Raw genomic sequence first — 12819 nt, 5'->3', positions numbered from 1 at the left:
CGGTGACGCTCCGATAGTTTTGTACTGTGGGGATCCCGATCGGTCCCCTGTCTCCGTGGCCCGATCTCGGATGCCTCGCCTCGGCGCCTCGGCGTGGCCCCCTTTCGGGATGACTTGCCGGTTCGAATGAATAAGGTAAGCCGCTTCTGCCCGCAAGTTGCAGCATCGTGTTCAATGCGAAAAGTCTGTGAAAATAAGCACCATCGGACAAACCATCCGACCTAATCATTCCCTCGTCTTTGCATCTCGAGAATAGTCACTCAGGCGTTTCTTGATGTCTTGCTGTTGAACTCTCCGTCATGCAAGCCACCCGATGAGGCAAAAAGCCGCAGGAGTGCATGTGAGTTACACAACAACGGTTTTCGATCAGGCCGTCTTTCGAGTAACAGAACAGGGAGCTGCCAAGCCTATAAACTACGCCGAGCTCTTGACAGAAGAGGGCAACACCTCGCTGTATGTAGGGCATCGTCATAGTCAGGTCATTCTATATCTCATCGAACCAAGCTGGCTTCAAGCCGCACTTGCTTCCCCGTGCCGGCAGGTGGGGGTATCATTCGGAGCCGACTTGCGCCAGGGCCGATGCAAGATGGACGATCAGTTGACAAGCTTAGGCTGGCCGGCATTGACATCTTGCATCGTGTCGGTTATCGCAGACCCCCTTCCCTCGCACGTTGCTCACGAGTTCCTGCCCAAGAGAAGGAATAAAGGAGCTCTTCGGCAGGATATTGTCAGGTTGTTTGGGAGCTCAGCAAAGATGGCTGTGTTTATTCCGGCAGCAGTCAGGTTGCATTAGGATATGCTGGCTTCAACGGAAGAAATCAAATGTGACTTGGGCATTCTCTATTCAATGGGCCAGGTGCCTTCTGTTACATTGAGACTTCGAGTCAGGAATGTGTGAAGTTCCTCGGCGTCAAATATGTTGGACGAAGCAAAATCTCATACTAGAACACCGAAGTGTAGTTCGGCCGCTTTGAGAGTTCTATGGCAGAGGAAACGAACGTCCCTGTGTTGAGCCCAATGATCGGACCACTAATTACTGCTCATTCAACCCTCCCACACCCTCACGTTGATGAGGGGGGGACAATACGCGACCACCACACCATCTCGCAAAGTGTCAGAAAAAGCTGCCTTTGCCTAACACTCCGCCGATGGTACGGAGATATAGCTATCCTCCACCGGTTCGGGGGAATGAAATTGTCAGCAGATTAGCGTTTGTCACATCCGCCGTCCGCCTTCTGATGATATCTGACTGTGCAATCGCTCCGGAGAAGGCATCCAAAAGCCGGTGCCGTAACAGTAAGCAAAAGCAGCCGTGCCCTCGCCGTCCGTCCGGCGGCGCAGCAAAGAGAAACGGCGGACTTCCAGAGACCAAGGTTCAAGAAAAAGTCGGGGGACCGCGAGGTCTTCGGCAGGTTTTTGGCCCCCAACCCCACCAAAATCCCAGAGAAGATATCCGCCTTCTGTGTCACCGTGCCATGGTTTACAAGTTCATCCCCGCCCGTTGCGGACTTGAGGCGGGCCAAGACGCGGACAATGGACGAAGAGCGAAAACGGGCGAGCAGCAGGGATGCCGCTTCTCGGGGCCCGGGACAACGCCATATGCCCGCTCATCTGCCCGTTCGAACCAGAGAGCGCAGAGGTGCATAGGCGGGACTGCGCGTGCGTGGTGTCGCTTCTGAGACAATCTCTGCACTCTTGGAAACGATGGAAACACTACTGCGGTGCAACGTCCAACGTCGAAGCATGGCAACGTCGTGCATATCCGTGTCGCTGTATGTCAACTTGTCAAGAGAAAAAAAACCTGTCAGTGCCTCGAAAAGTCTTGGACGGTCGACTAACATCTTAGACTGACTTCATACCCCGGCAAACGCTGCCGTTCCAGATCCCCGTGCCAAGATGAACTTGGTGGCCCACAGACCATTGACTCCAGTAAGTCAACTTGAGCCCCAGTGCCCCAGAATTGTCAGTGTCATAGAGTTTACGAGTCTCGGAGCCGAACTGCCCTCTTCAGAAAGAGACGACTTGTCATGACACTCATCGTAAAACCATGGGGGGCAACAGTAACACGATGCGGGAAGGATCAGGCATACCCGTTTCTCACCCGCCCCTCCCTGCAACACGTCGACTGCCGACAGGTTCCCTGGCGGGAACGACATGGCCTTCCAAGCCTCTTCTCGTCCTCAAAAAGAGTGGACGAATAATAAGTTCCGACGAGTAAGGTTGGCTTCCTAGTGGTAGATTGTAGATGGGCACTAGTAGATCACCCATGCCGGGGAACTATGACGCGCGGCGGGCCGTGGTCGCTGGCGCTGATATTAGCCTGCCTCGCATTCGTGTGAGTGCGTAGCGAAGATGGCCCTCTCGCGTACTGACAGGCGCGGAGGTTGCCCATTCACCATTGTACATTGAGCGTCTCTTTGCATTATGCAAGACGGTCTCTTGACGGCTCCGCGTGGGGAGGGAGGGGGAAGGGGGGGAAAGAAAGAACCTGCGCCTTGTTTGAAGTTTTGCCTGCCAATGGCCTGGCCTGCGGAAACCATGCACTGCCAATGACCGGTAAGTGTATAGTAAACATTGTGACGTTGTAATCTGTAGGGATTTGAGGGCCATACTGTCATGTCGTACTCCCATACTTTGGAGTCCATATCGATGAAGACGGTCCGAGTGGCATATAAGAATCCCCACTGCCCTCCGCGTTTGAGACTTTGAGAAGACTCTATCACCATACTCTACTACTATTCTTGCAGAAATCTCCTATAGGAAGCAGCGGCGAAAACCGATTCGTTCTCGTCAGGTTGTGTGCCGACGTCTCTTCTCTTCTAAACACTCAACATAGAAACAGCGCACCCAAGATGCTGTCAGATATTCAACCCGAGAGCTCCAGGCTCTCGCCTTTTATCCTATGGCCGCTAGTAGTAATCTCACTCGTAAGTCGACATATCCCTGAGCATGCTATTCTCATAGCCTATCTTTTCCTCTGCCACCACAGAGTTGAGCAGGTTCCTAACAGTCTCAGGTTGTCATCGGCCTCCTCCTTCAAATCATCTACAACGTAACATTCCACCCTCTCTGCAAATACCCAGGCCCCAAATTATGGGCCGCTACCCGTATCCCCTACGCATTGATGGGCGCCCGCGGCCAGACGCACAAGGAGATTCTCGCTCTCCATCAGTACTACGACGCCGAGATCATCCGCGTCTCGCCTAACGAGCTCTCCTTCCAGCACCCAGACGCGATGAAGGAGATTATGGGCCACCGCAAGGGCAAGACCGAAGAGAACGCCAAAGACCCGGACTTCATCGACAAGAACCACATGGACATCATCTCGGCCAACCGCGAGGACCACTCCCGCTACCGCCGCATCCTGTCGAACGGCTTCTCCGCCAAGAGCATGCAGGAGCAGCAGCCTATCATCAAGAGCTACATTGACCTCCTGATCGAGCGACTCCACGGTATCTGCAGCAAGGGCCCTGTTGATGTCGTGGCGTGGTACAACTACACCACCTTTGACATTATTGGTGATCTCGCTTTTGGACAGTCTTTCGGATGCCTTGACAAGTCTGACTACCACCCCTGGGTCAAGCTGATTTTCACCAACATCAAGATGATTTGTTATGTCAACATTGCCAGGGGCTTCAAGGTCCTTGAACCTATCCTCAAGGCCTTTATCCCCAAGGAAGTCATGAAGAAAGGCATGTCTCACAGGTTGTTCGTCCGTGAAAAGGTCGACCAGAGAGTATCTCTCGGCACATCGCGGCCTGACTTTGCGGAAACCATGCTGAAGAAGGGAGCTCAGGTGAGTGCATACTCCATTAATTGTCTCTGGATACATACCTTGGCACAGACGAGCAAGCGATTCCACCTTATTCGGTTCTCGAAAGCTGACACGACATCTTCTAGCCAATGAACATGCCAGAGATGTACGAGAACGCAAATGTTCTCATCGTCGCCGGCTCCGAGACAACAGCGACAGCCCTGTCTGGCTGCACCTACCTCCTTCTCACCAACCCGGACAAGCTGGCTAAGCTGCAAAAGGAGATCAGGACCTCGTTCCAGAACGAAGATGAGATTGACCTCCTCAGCACCGCCAAGCTCGAGTACCTCCACGCCGTCCTCGAGGAGACTCTGCGGTCTTACCCTCCTGTTCCCGTCGCTCTGCCGCGTATCACGCCGCCCTCTGGACAAGAGATTCTTGGACAATGGATCCCTGGAAATGTGCGTTCCCGGAAGCACCCTCCCCCTTTCCCCTCCTCAACCAAGCTAACACTCACATCTCCCCTCCAGACCACAATCGGCGTCGCTCATTGGGCCCTCTACCACAACGAAAAGATATTCTCTAAGCCTTTTGAATTCCACCCGGAGCGCTGGCTCGGAGACCCGGCCTTCGCCGACGACCACCTCGAGGCCCTCAAGCCCTTCCACATCGGGCCCCGCAACTGCCTGGGCATGAACCTCGCCTACGCGGAGATGAAGATGATTCTCGCCAAGGTCATGTGGAACTTTGACCTCCAGCTGGCTGCCCAGAGTAAGAACTGGATCGACCACGACGTCTACCTTCTCTACAATAAGCCGCCACTGATGGTGCACCTGACGCCGGCGGTTAAGGCTGCCGTGTAAGCGGGGCGAAGGATGGGTGATGGGAGCGTGATTTTGTGTGTGGCATTTGGAAGCCTTGCTTTTTCCTTTTAGCTTGTTGAAGGCCCAAGACATGGTGTTTGGTTTGGAGGCTGTTTTGGGTCGGTTAAACTCAGATATAGACCAGGTCAACTAGCAAACTACTTTCCTTCTTTCGGGTCTTTCCAACGTAATATGTGACAGATGATCTCAGTAGCTACAAGTTGTTTCCACTTACCTTACGTTTCTCTGCCTTCTTGGAAAAAGGCCAGATATTGTGCCGGAGCCCTCTCATGGACCAAACGCATTCGTCTGGGACTTTCAGGAGTTCGCACCGCATTGTTTATAAAGACCTTCACCCTGGAGAAAACTCATAGCCCTGGCATATAGTCCGGAAGAAGCACGCCCAGAGGTATGCAAGACGGCTGAAAGTCGATAAATCGTGACTGAATACTGCCACCTCTTCCTTCCATACCTGAGTAATCTACAAGATGCAATACTCCGAAAGTCACGGAGTACTGAAGACACCAATTGGCTTTGCCCTAGGACAGAGAATATCATCAAGGTGATAAGGAAGGTCTGAAGTCTGAAGTCTGAAGCCTGAGGGCCAAAACTGGTCGCGGTTGTCCTCATCGCCGCGTCTCAGTGGAATATTTGAATTCCGTTACTTTGCGCCAGCGAAACATCACATGCCGGGAGTTGGTGCATGCTAGTGAAGCTCGCTTCCAACATGAATAGTCTTATCAGAACGACATCGTTCAACCTTAAGGATACGCCCAATTGATACAAGATATCTACCGCACCGTCTCAAAGACGCTGTACCAATTATTTGATAGTAGACTGCCATTTCTTCTAACTATATTAAGCTGTGAAGTTGCCAGGTCTATGGGGAGCAATCTCCTGCCCAAAAACATTTCGTGGACTTTGCCGGAGACCTTGAAGTTGATCTCAGCACAATCACACGGCCGCTTCGAAGGAGTGCGATCAACAAACTGCATGCATTCAGTGAAAATCTAGGCCGAGACAACTAGTAGCCAAAAGGTCGAAATGCCTCAGACTTATATGATAGATTTGTCGATGCTGTCTACCACCAATTAAAGCTCACTTCGAGAAGCGGTCTGCGCGCCATCAGTGCTTGGCTTGCTTCAGCCGCTGCCGGTACCCCGCAACGCGACGCATGCGACAGGACGGCCCGCCCCGTATCCAAAAAGAGCTTCAAGCTGGAGGAATGGCTGCTTCCTAGATCCTCTATACGTTGGAATGCCCTTATTTCTCGAGCCTCTCCCGTTACTTCCACGAGTGGCTGAGCTGATGTGAGACGGGTCTCACTTCTCTGGCAGGAGGAAAACTTCTATCTACGTTAACCCCTTGTCTCCTTCACCCTTCCGGCCGGCAGTTGAGAATACTGGTAAGTCGGGATATATTCTCTCATAGTATGTTGATATACAGTATCTCCCGGGGGCAGACATCCAAACACCACGTTATCGTCTTGAGGCTACGTTAAACCTAGCCCTGGATCCCTTCATTCGCCTGTGTACAACCAGAGATTATGAATCATCTGCGATGGAGGATCTAGAAGAGGAAAAAGGCAGGCCGAGGAGTCAAGGCGTGTCCTGTGAGAAGAGCCTGGGTCCTCAACAGCCAGGAGCAGAGTAAGGGAATGGCTACTGACCGCCACTCATTTCTCAGCTCACATCGCCTATTCCAGGTCATATCTTCTAGGCCTCTTCACTTGCCCAAACACAGCAAATTCGTTCCTCACCACTTCAGCCGTAAACGTGACTGACGATCATCTGCAAAGAGATACCTTACTCCGAAGGTCTCGCTCTTCTACCCTTACCACCTTTGACACAAAAGAGAAGACAGGAATCAAGTGCTGGAGTCGCTGACGCGTGTCTCTCCTGTTAGCACATGGGAGCGGTGAGTTGGCCATGATTGTACCTCATTAGAAGAAGGCTATCTCAAGTGATGAATGATGAATCAAAAATCGTGAGGGGTAACAAGACACTCCGAGCCTGGAGTACATATCGAGACGGCGTTGAGGGTATAAACATGCCTTTCTCTTCCAGTATCGTAAGTCACAAACATCGAACCTCAACATCCTCATCTTCTACTCCAAACTTCGTCTTCAAATCGGAACATCAAGTCAAATCTTGGCCCAATCTCATTCATCATGGCACCTGGAACCTATCCCATCACTGGACTTCCTGTGCCGTCTGGTCAAGAACCGCCGCAACGGCAAGAGATCACGGCCTGGAGTAACAAGCTTGAAAACGCCATCCAAGTGTCGCTGTTCATACAAGCTCTGAACATTTTTCAATCCATGGACCCGTCTGACAAGTTATCCTACTACCAAGTGGCCGGCATTCATGGTTTACCAGCCCAGTCATGGGATACTGACCCACCCCCAAACAAGAAGCAGAAGTTTCCCATCACCACCACGCCCCAGTTCTACTGCCCACATGGATCTCTGATTTTCCCTACCTGGCACCGGGCCTACCTCGCCCTATACGAACAGCTACTCAGCGGGATCATGACAGGCAAAATTCTCCCAACCATTGCGGACAAGACCGTGCAAGACATATGGGCCCTCGAGATCACGCGCTGGCGCCTGCCATACTGGGACTGGGCCATGCCTCAGACATATCTTGGAACATGCGGGGTGCCTGAAATTGTTTCCCTTCAGGAGATCGAAATTGTCTCTCCAAATGGCATTGCTAAGCAGAAGGTACAGAATCCATTGTACATGTTTACAACCGGAGTCATCAGCGCCCTCAAGGGAATACCGACTGCCATGGACGACGAGACGGCGTTTGGCATCTGGAGAATTAGGGGCAAACAGTCTAAACCGGTAAGTCGAACATACTCATCGATATTTGGAAATGATAACATGAGACTTATTGGGATGTTCAGTTTGATGCTTGCTCGGGGACTAGTCGTTATGGAATCACCAATAAGCACACCCCGACAACGCAAGAAGCTCTGGGCATTGAGAACAACGCCTCAGTCGCCGAGGCTCTACAGACACCCGATTGGAACTCTATGGAGGAACACAAGCTCGATCCCAACATGACGGGCTCTCTTCAGGACCAAGTTCATCGTCTCTTGACTGCGGGGTACTTCCCGGACTACGCCACTTTCGCTACTACAGAATACGGCAACCCCAAGCTCTCACCTCCGCCTGCTACTGGCTGGTTGTCTCTCGAGTTCCTTCACAATTGCATCCACGTCTGGACCGGCGGAGATGACGCGAAAACAGGCATGGGTCACATGGCTTTCCTCACGGTTGCCGCCTTCGACCCTATCTTTTGGTTGCATCATTCCAACGTTGACCGACAACTGGCAATTTTTCAGGCACTCAACCCGACCCATTGGTTTGATGGGGGCTCTCCAACTAAGGACGAAACGTCGACAGGTCCTCTTCACCCATTCCATTCTGATACCAACGGCACCCTCATTACCTCCGAAAACGTGAAGGCCACCACAACCTACGGCTATACTTACGATGATCTCAGCGCCCCCCCTGCTACATTGCAGAAGACCATCAACGAGAAGTACGGCGTTCTCCGGAAGCATCTTCACGCGAATCGAAACCTGGCAGGGAAAGCAAATGACTATGTCATCAATGTTCAGTACGACAGGTAAGCGCTCCAGACATCTTTCGCATCACGGTCGCTACTAAGCATTTTGTGACAAGATTTGCCCTCAATGGCCGAAGCTACGCAGTTCATTTTTTCGTTAAAGGAGATGTACCAAGCAGTCCCTCCGAGTATCGGGCCGCTCTCAACCATGTTGGTAGCATTCACACTTTCTCGACGGACTACTGGACTGCCGGCAACACCAATGGGGTGGATTGCCAGAATTGCCAGGGTCAGCAGGCTGAGGGGGTCGTGGCAAAGGCTCAAGTTCCCATCACCTTGGAACTATTGTTCCGGGCCGTGAGTGATGACAACGCGTGGGCGGACCTAACATCTCTCGAGCCCGAACATATTGAGAAGTATCTCGAGCAGCACCTGAAATGGGTTGTTGTTGCTGTAAGTCCTTCCATCTTCGAGACCCCGGGCATCACACCTTGTTGCTTACCAAATTTCGGGACAGGTGCCGGGAGAAGTTATCCAGACGGAGAACCTTCCGGGTCTGAAAGTCGTGGTTCACGCAGGACAGTCCGAACACCCGGAGGACACGACTCAACCGTCCAAGTTCCATAGCTATAGGCCCATGTGGAACGTCACGCATGGCAAAGCCGGTGGAGCCCGCCGAGAGGACAATGTCGTGCATGCTGATGAGGCCCGGAACTAGATCCGGGGAGGCCGGAGAAGTCAGGACGGGAGTGTGGCGCGGAAGCAGTCATGCTTCGTCATGCTTGCTACAGCGGTCACACGATCGGCACGGTGATCTGGGATTCCGTAATGATTGTCTCCGGTTCGGTCGTCTGAGATCCACCATCCGAAGCGGAAGCCGGAGCGGCTCCGGCACTTGAGGTATCGTGAGGCGTGGCTTCCGACACTGGGCAATAAAGCAGCATTATTCTTCATTATTTACTGAAATAAATGAAGCATTTATTAACCTAGAGTTTTCGTAAATTGAAACCAGGTCTTCGGCCTATGAAATGATAACCAATCCAATAGCAGTTTCTCTTCCTTGGTGCATACTCAGACACGTGAGGTACACCGGCAGTTGGTCGTAAATCAAGAACTAACTTCTGTCTATTTTTGCTGATCTGTCTGAAGAAAATCCACTTGGTTCGTATCGTCCCGCGAGCGGATTGGTAGGACCGTTCAAGGACAGGGTCTCGAGTCATGGAGTCGGGCACTGCGACAGTGGCATCCGGGGTAAGGATTCGCTGTCGCTTACGGGTTGCTGGTCACCGACTTCTCGCTGTCACATTGATACGAATAGTCTTGAGTTGAAAATAAAGAGGGGTATTTGAAAGCTACGGAGAGTCTCTGTTGCGGTTTGATGTATTTGCTCAATGAATCAAACTTTATTCCTGGGCATGAAAACTGCGTGAGTGAGCGAAAAGCAAACCTGAAACCTTCACAGAATCGTTGTCATGCCTTCGCCCAGAAGGAGCCCTGCGTCATCTAGTCCCGCCCAGCCTCAGTCGCCTCAAGGCCATACTGAGAATGAAGCGGTGCTGGCTGCAGAGGAGGTGATGAGATCCATCCTGTTGTTGGCAGTGTAGATATACTGATATGAGAATCTGCAGGCTGCCGATGATGCCACATCGGATTACGGAGTACGATGATTTGGCACTGCCTCAAATATTCGTCAGACATGCTGATGATAGATAATGTAGGGTACCGCATCGTCAACGACGAGTGTGAGCGCCTCCATCCTCGACTATAGGAAGGAGAACGGCAGGACATATCATCGGTACAAAGATGGGAGTAAGAGCCTTGCTCCGTCGAGACACCTTATAGTGTACAGGCTTCTGACGGACGTCTAGAATATAGCTATCCTAACGACGAGAGAGAGAACGACAGACTAGGTGAGTCTTGATTGCTGTGAAGCTTACAGAGCGGCTTCTCACGTAGGTAGACTTGCAGCACAACCTGTGGCTCCTTACCTTCGACAACCGTCTGGGTACCGCACCGCCGAATGACCCAGATTTTCCCGTCAATCGTGTTCTAGACGTCGGTACTGGAACCGGACTATGGGCTATCGAGTTTGGCGATGAACACCCAGAAGCTGAAGTGAGTCCACAAAGGTCTTTGATCAAAACACCAACTGACGCCTCCCAGGTTCTGGGTATCGATCTTTCAGCTGCTCAACCAGAGTTGTAAGTGTTCCTTGATATACGCCGTTAGGTGAAGCTGTGATTATGAACTGACCATCTCAGCGTACCCCCGAATGTAAAATTCGAGATTGACGATATCGAAGAACCATGGACGTTTTCGAGGCCGTTCGACTATATACATAGTCGTCTAATGACATCCAGTCTCGCAGACTGGAAGAAATATCTGCAAAACTGTTACGAGTGAGCGGAGCAGTGTCCGTATAGTCAGGAGATCAGACCAGTCAACTAATGCCTTCAGTAACCTCGCACCCGGCGGCTACCTCGAGCTGAACGAGATGGACCTAATCCCAACCTCGGACGACGGAACCCTCACCGACGATCTCGCCTTCACCAAGTCCCTGAGACTCCTAGGCGAAGCCATGGGGAAGCTGGGCCGTCCGTACCAGGACATACCGGAACTCAAAGACATGATGGTCGAGATCGGGTTCCGCGACGTCGTCCTAGAGAGGTACAAGTGGCCGACCAACTCCTGGCCGCGGCATCACAAGTACAAGGAGCTCGGCGTCTGGCAGAACGAGAACTTGACTGCAGGTATGGAGGGCTTCATCATGGCGCCCTTCACGCGGATCCACGGGTGGTCGAGAGAGGCGGTTCTCGTGTTTCTCGTCGATGTGCGGAAGGACATCAATGATCGAAATATTCACGCGTACTTTTCAGTGTGAGTTTGACGGTTCTGAAGCTCCGAGGCGATTCACTGACTGAAATTAGGTATTCTGTATGGGGAAGGAAGCCGGCGGTGAATGAGGGAGGTTGAGTTTTGATGGAGGTTCTCATGACTTGTAGTTTCGTTCAGTTTCGGCAGGCTTTGTGCGAATGGCACTCACCCATCAGAAGTGGGTGAGCTGTTTGGATGGTTCCCCGTGCCTTTCAGTCCGCCTTGTTCTCAGAACATCTCATTCCGCGTGTAAATACCTCGCAGTATCTTCTGCCCATCATTTCTCAATTGCAAACTGGCCAGGTCATGTGTTCTGCTGAGAAACGAAGCCCGGGCGTGGTTTAAGATTCATGCTTGACTGACTCGCCTCACTATGCCATTAAGATGTGCGCCCTCTTCTAACCGAAAGATCCGACGAACCTCCGGCTCGATTGTAGTTCGAATATTAACAAGTATACGGACACTGGCATGAAGATGAAGAGGGCAATTGGTGAGAACATGCACCTAAGGCTCTAAGCTGTGATCGTTGATAACAGCTTTCCGCGAGAAGCCACCAACCAGTAAAGGAAGGTTGCAAGTGAGGCAAGGGATGGCCTGCCAATCAGGTGATGGAAGCTCAGAGCTTCAAGCAAGGTAAAAGTTGACAACTCACCACCTTCAAGTCCCTTGCCTGAGAGCTCTTCGGTCTGTATTGTGTCTCGTGCAGTATCAAGATATGAAGCCACCACTCACTCTTTGCAGGAAGTTGAGGGTTCGTATTCACCATAACGGAATCCACGCTCGCAACCAATTTAAAACACACGGAGGCTAAAAGCGGGTTGAAGCTGGAGCTACCCAGGTACTCAGAGAAAAGAGGGAAAAAAAGAATTAGGCGTTCGTGCCGAATTCAGGGACAAAGCCGTGCAGGGGCCAACCGCCCACACGCAGTAGTTTAGAACGGGCAAGCGGCAAGGCCTCAGTGGCTCAAACGGATGGTTGCAGTCCACCGCCTGCGGATACGTACCTCGAACCGTAAACTCGTGGGCGGGCACATTGAAGCTTGAAGGTGAGGTGGCTGTTAATAAGGTGCAAATATAGTGGAGGTTACTGCTGGTGCCGCTGGAGACGGAGGCTCTCAATTGTGTGTGAGATGTGTGTGACCGGTACTTCTTCCCCTCTTGAGTACCTGCCCGGGAGCGGGCGAGCACGGCAATTATCCATGTACCGAAATGAGGTGCAGGTACATCCCAGCGACCTACCCGTTCTGGGTGCTCTGGTCTAAAAAGTGGGTACCTCGGACCTCTGAGCACTGAGCAGCCATCGCGGGAGGCTCGAAAGGACACATTGTACCAAATCTGAAGTCATCCACGCCATTCAGGCCAGCTTGCCCTCCGGTTTCTCCATTTCGTTCCCTTCGACACTCAAAAGTCGCTCCCCTTCTTTTTCGACACACCAAACCAAAGACCCTCCACAGCTTACGGCTCTGCCACGACAACTCTTCTCCCAAGAGCGCCAACGGTCTACCTTTGTCAATCCTTTCCTCTACCTCTCTGTCTTTCTCCTTCGTCGCAAACCCTCCCACCCCCAATTACCTTTGCCGAAACGTCAAGGTCAAGGCCAGCCCTCGGATCTCAACTGCGGTCAACCCTCTTTTTTTTCGCCTCACGGTTTAGACCCTCGTCTCTCCACCAGCAAACTCCGTCATTTTCGACGACCACAACGACGACTCGAAAGAAATAAAGTCGCCAGATCGAACAGCTGGTCTGTCTGT

The 12819-nt window shown here is 52.0% G+C and overlaps 5 protein-coding genes across 5 annotated transcripts; all 5 read left to right on the top strand.

The window, feature by feature from the left end:
- Positions 1-313: 313 nt before the first annotated feature.
- CPAR01_03103 (uncharacterized protein) lies at positions 314-793 on the top strand (the record flags this gene model as incomplete). The annotated part of the gene is made up of 1 exon (XM_060487390.1): positions 314-793. One exon carries the CDS (start codon positions 314-316, stop codon positions 791-793), a length of 480 nt encoding a protein of 159 aa, XP_060354718.1.
- A 355-nt stretch (positions 794-1148) lies between these two features.
- Positions 1149-1679, top strand: CPAR01_03102 (uncharacterized protein; the record flags this gene model as incomplete). The annotated part of the gene is made up of 1 exon (XM_060487389.1): positions 1149-1679. The coding sequence occupies one exon, from the start codon at positions 1149-1151 to the stop codon at positions 1677-1679; it is 531 nt and encodes a 176-aa protein (XP_060354717.1).
- Positions 1680-2852: 1173 nt separating this feature from the next.
- Positions 2853-4617, top strand: CPAR01_03101 (cytochrome P450; the record flags this gene model as incomplete). Its single annotated transcript, XM_060487388.1, has 3 exons — positions 2853-2927; positions 3017-3796; positions 3901-4617. The coding sequence occupies 3 exons, from the start codon at positions 2853-2855 to the stop codon at positions 4615-4617; spliced, it is 1572 nt and encodes a 523-aa protein (XP_060354716.1).
- Positions 4618-6787: 2170 nt separating this feature from the next.
- Positions 6788-8913, top strand: CPAR01_03100 (uncharacterized protein; the record flags this gene model as incomplete). Its single annotated transcript, XM_060487387.1, has 4 exons — positions 6788-7465; positions 7528-8255; positions 8312-8648; positions 8713-8913. 4 exons carry the CDS (start codon positions 6788-6790, stop codon positions 8911-8913), a joined length of 1944 nt encoding a protein of 647 aa, XP_060354715.1.
- Positions 8914-9667: 754 nt separating this feature from the next.
- On the top strand, positions 9668-11168 carry CPAR01_03099 (uncharacterized protein; the record flags this gene model as incomplete). The annotated part of the gene is made up of 9 exons (XM_060487386.1): positions 9668-9766; positions 9824-9853; positions 9914-10004; positions 10064-10105; positions 10156-10310; positions 10359-10396; positions 10457-10594; positions 10653-11072; positions 11123-11168. 9 exons carry the CDS (start codon positions 9668-9670, stop codon positions 11166-11168), a joined length of 1059 nt encoding a protein of 352 aa, XP_060354714.1.
- Positions 11169-12819: the final 1651 nt, after the last annotated feature.

Source organism: Colletotrichum paranaense (assembly GCF_030867605.1).
Source record: "Colletotrichum paranaense strain IMI 384185 chromosome Unknown Scaffold_2.1, whole genome shotgun sequence".
NCBI lineage: Eukaryota > Fungi > Ascomycota > Sordariomycetes > Glomerellales > Glomerellaceae > Colletotrichum > Colletotrichum paranaense.
The sequence above is the reverse complement of the archived record's forward strand: the minus strand, read 5'-3'. Positions and strand labels throughout refer to the sequence as shown.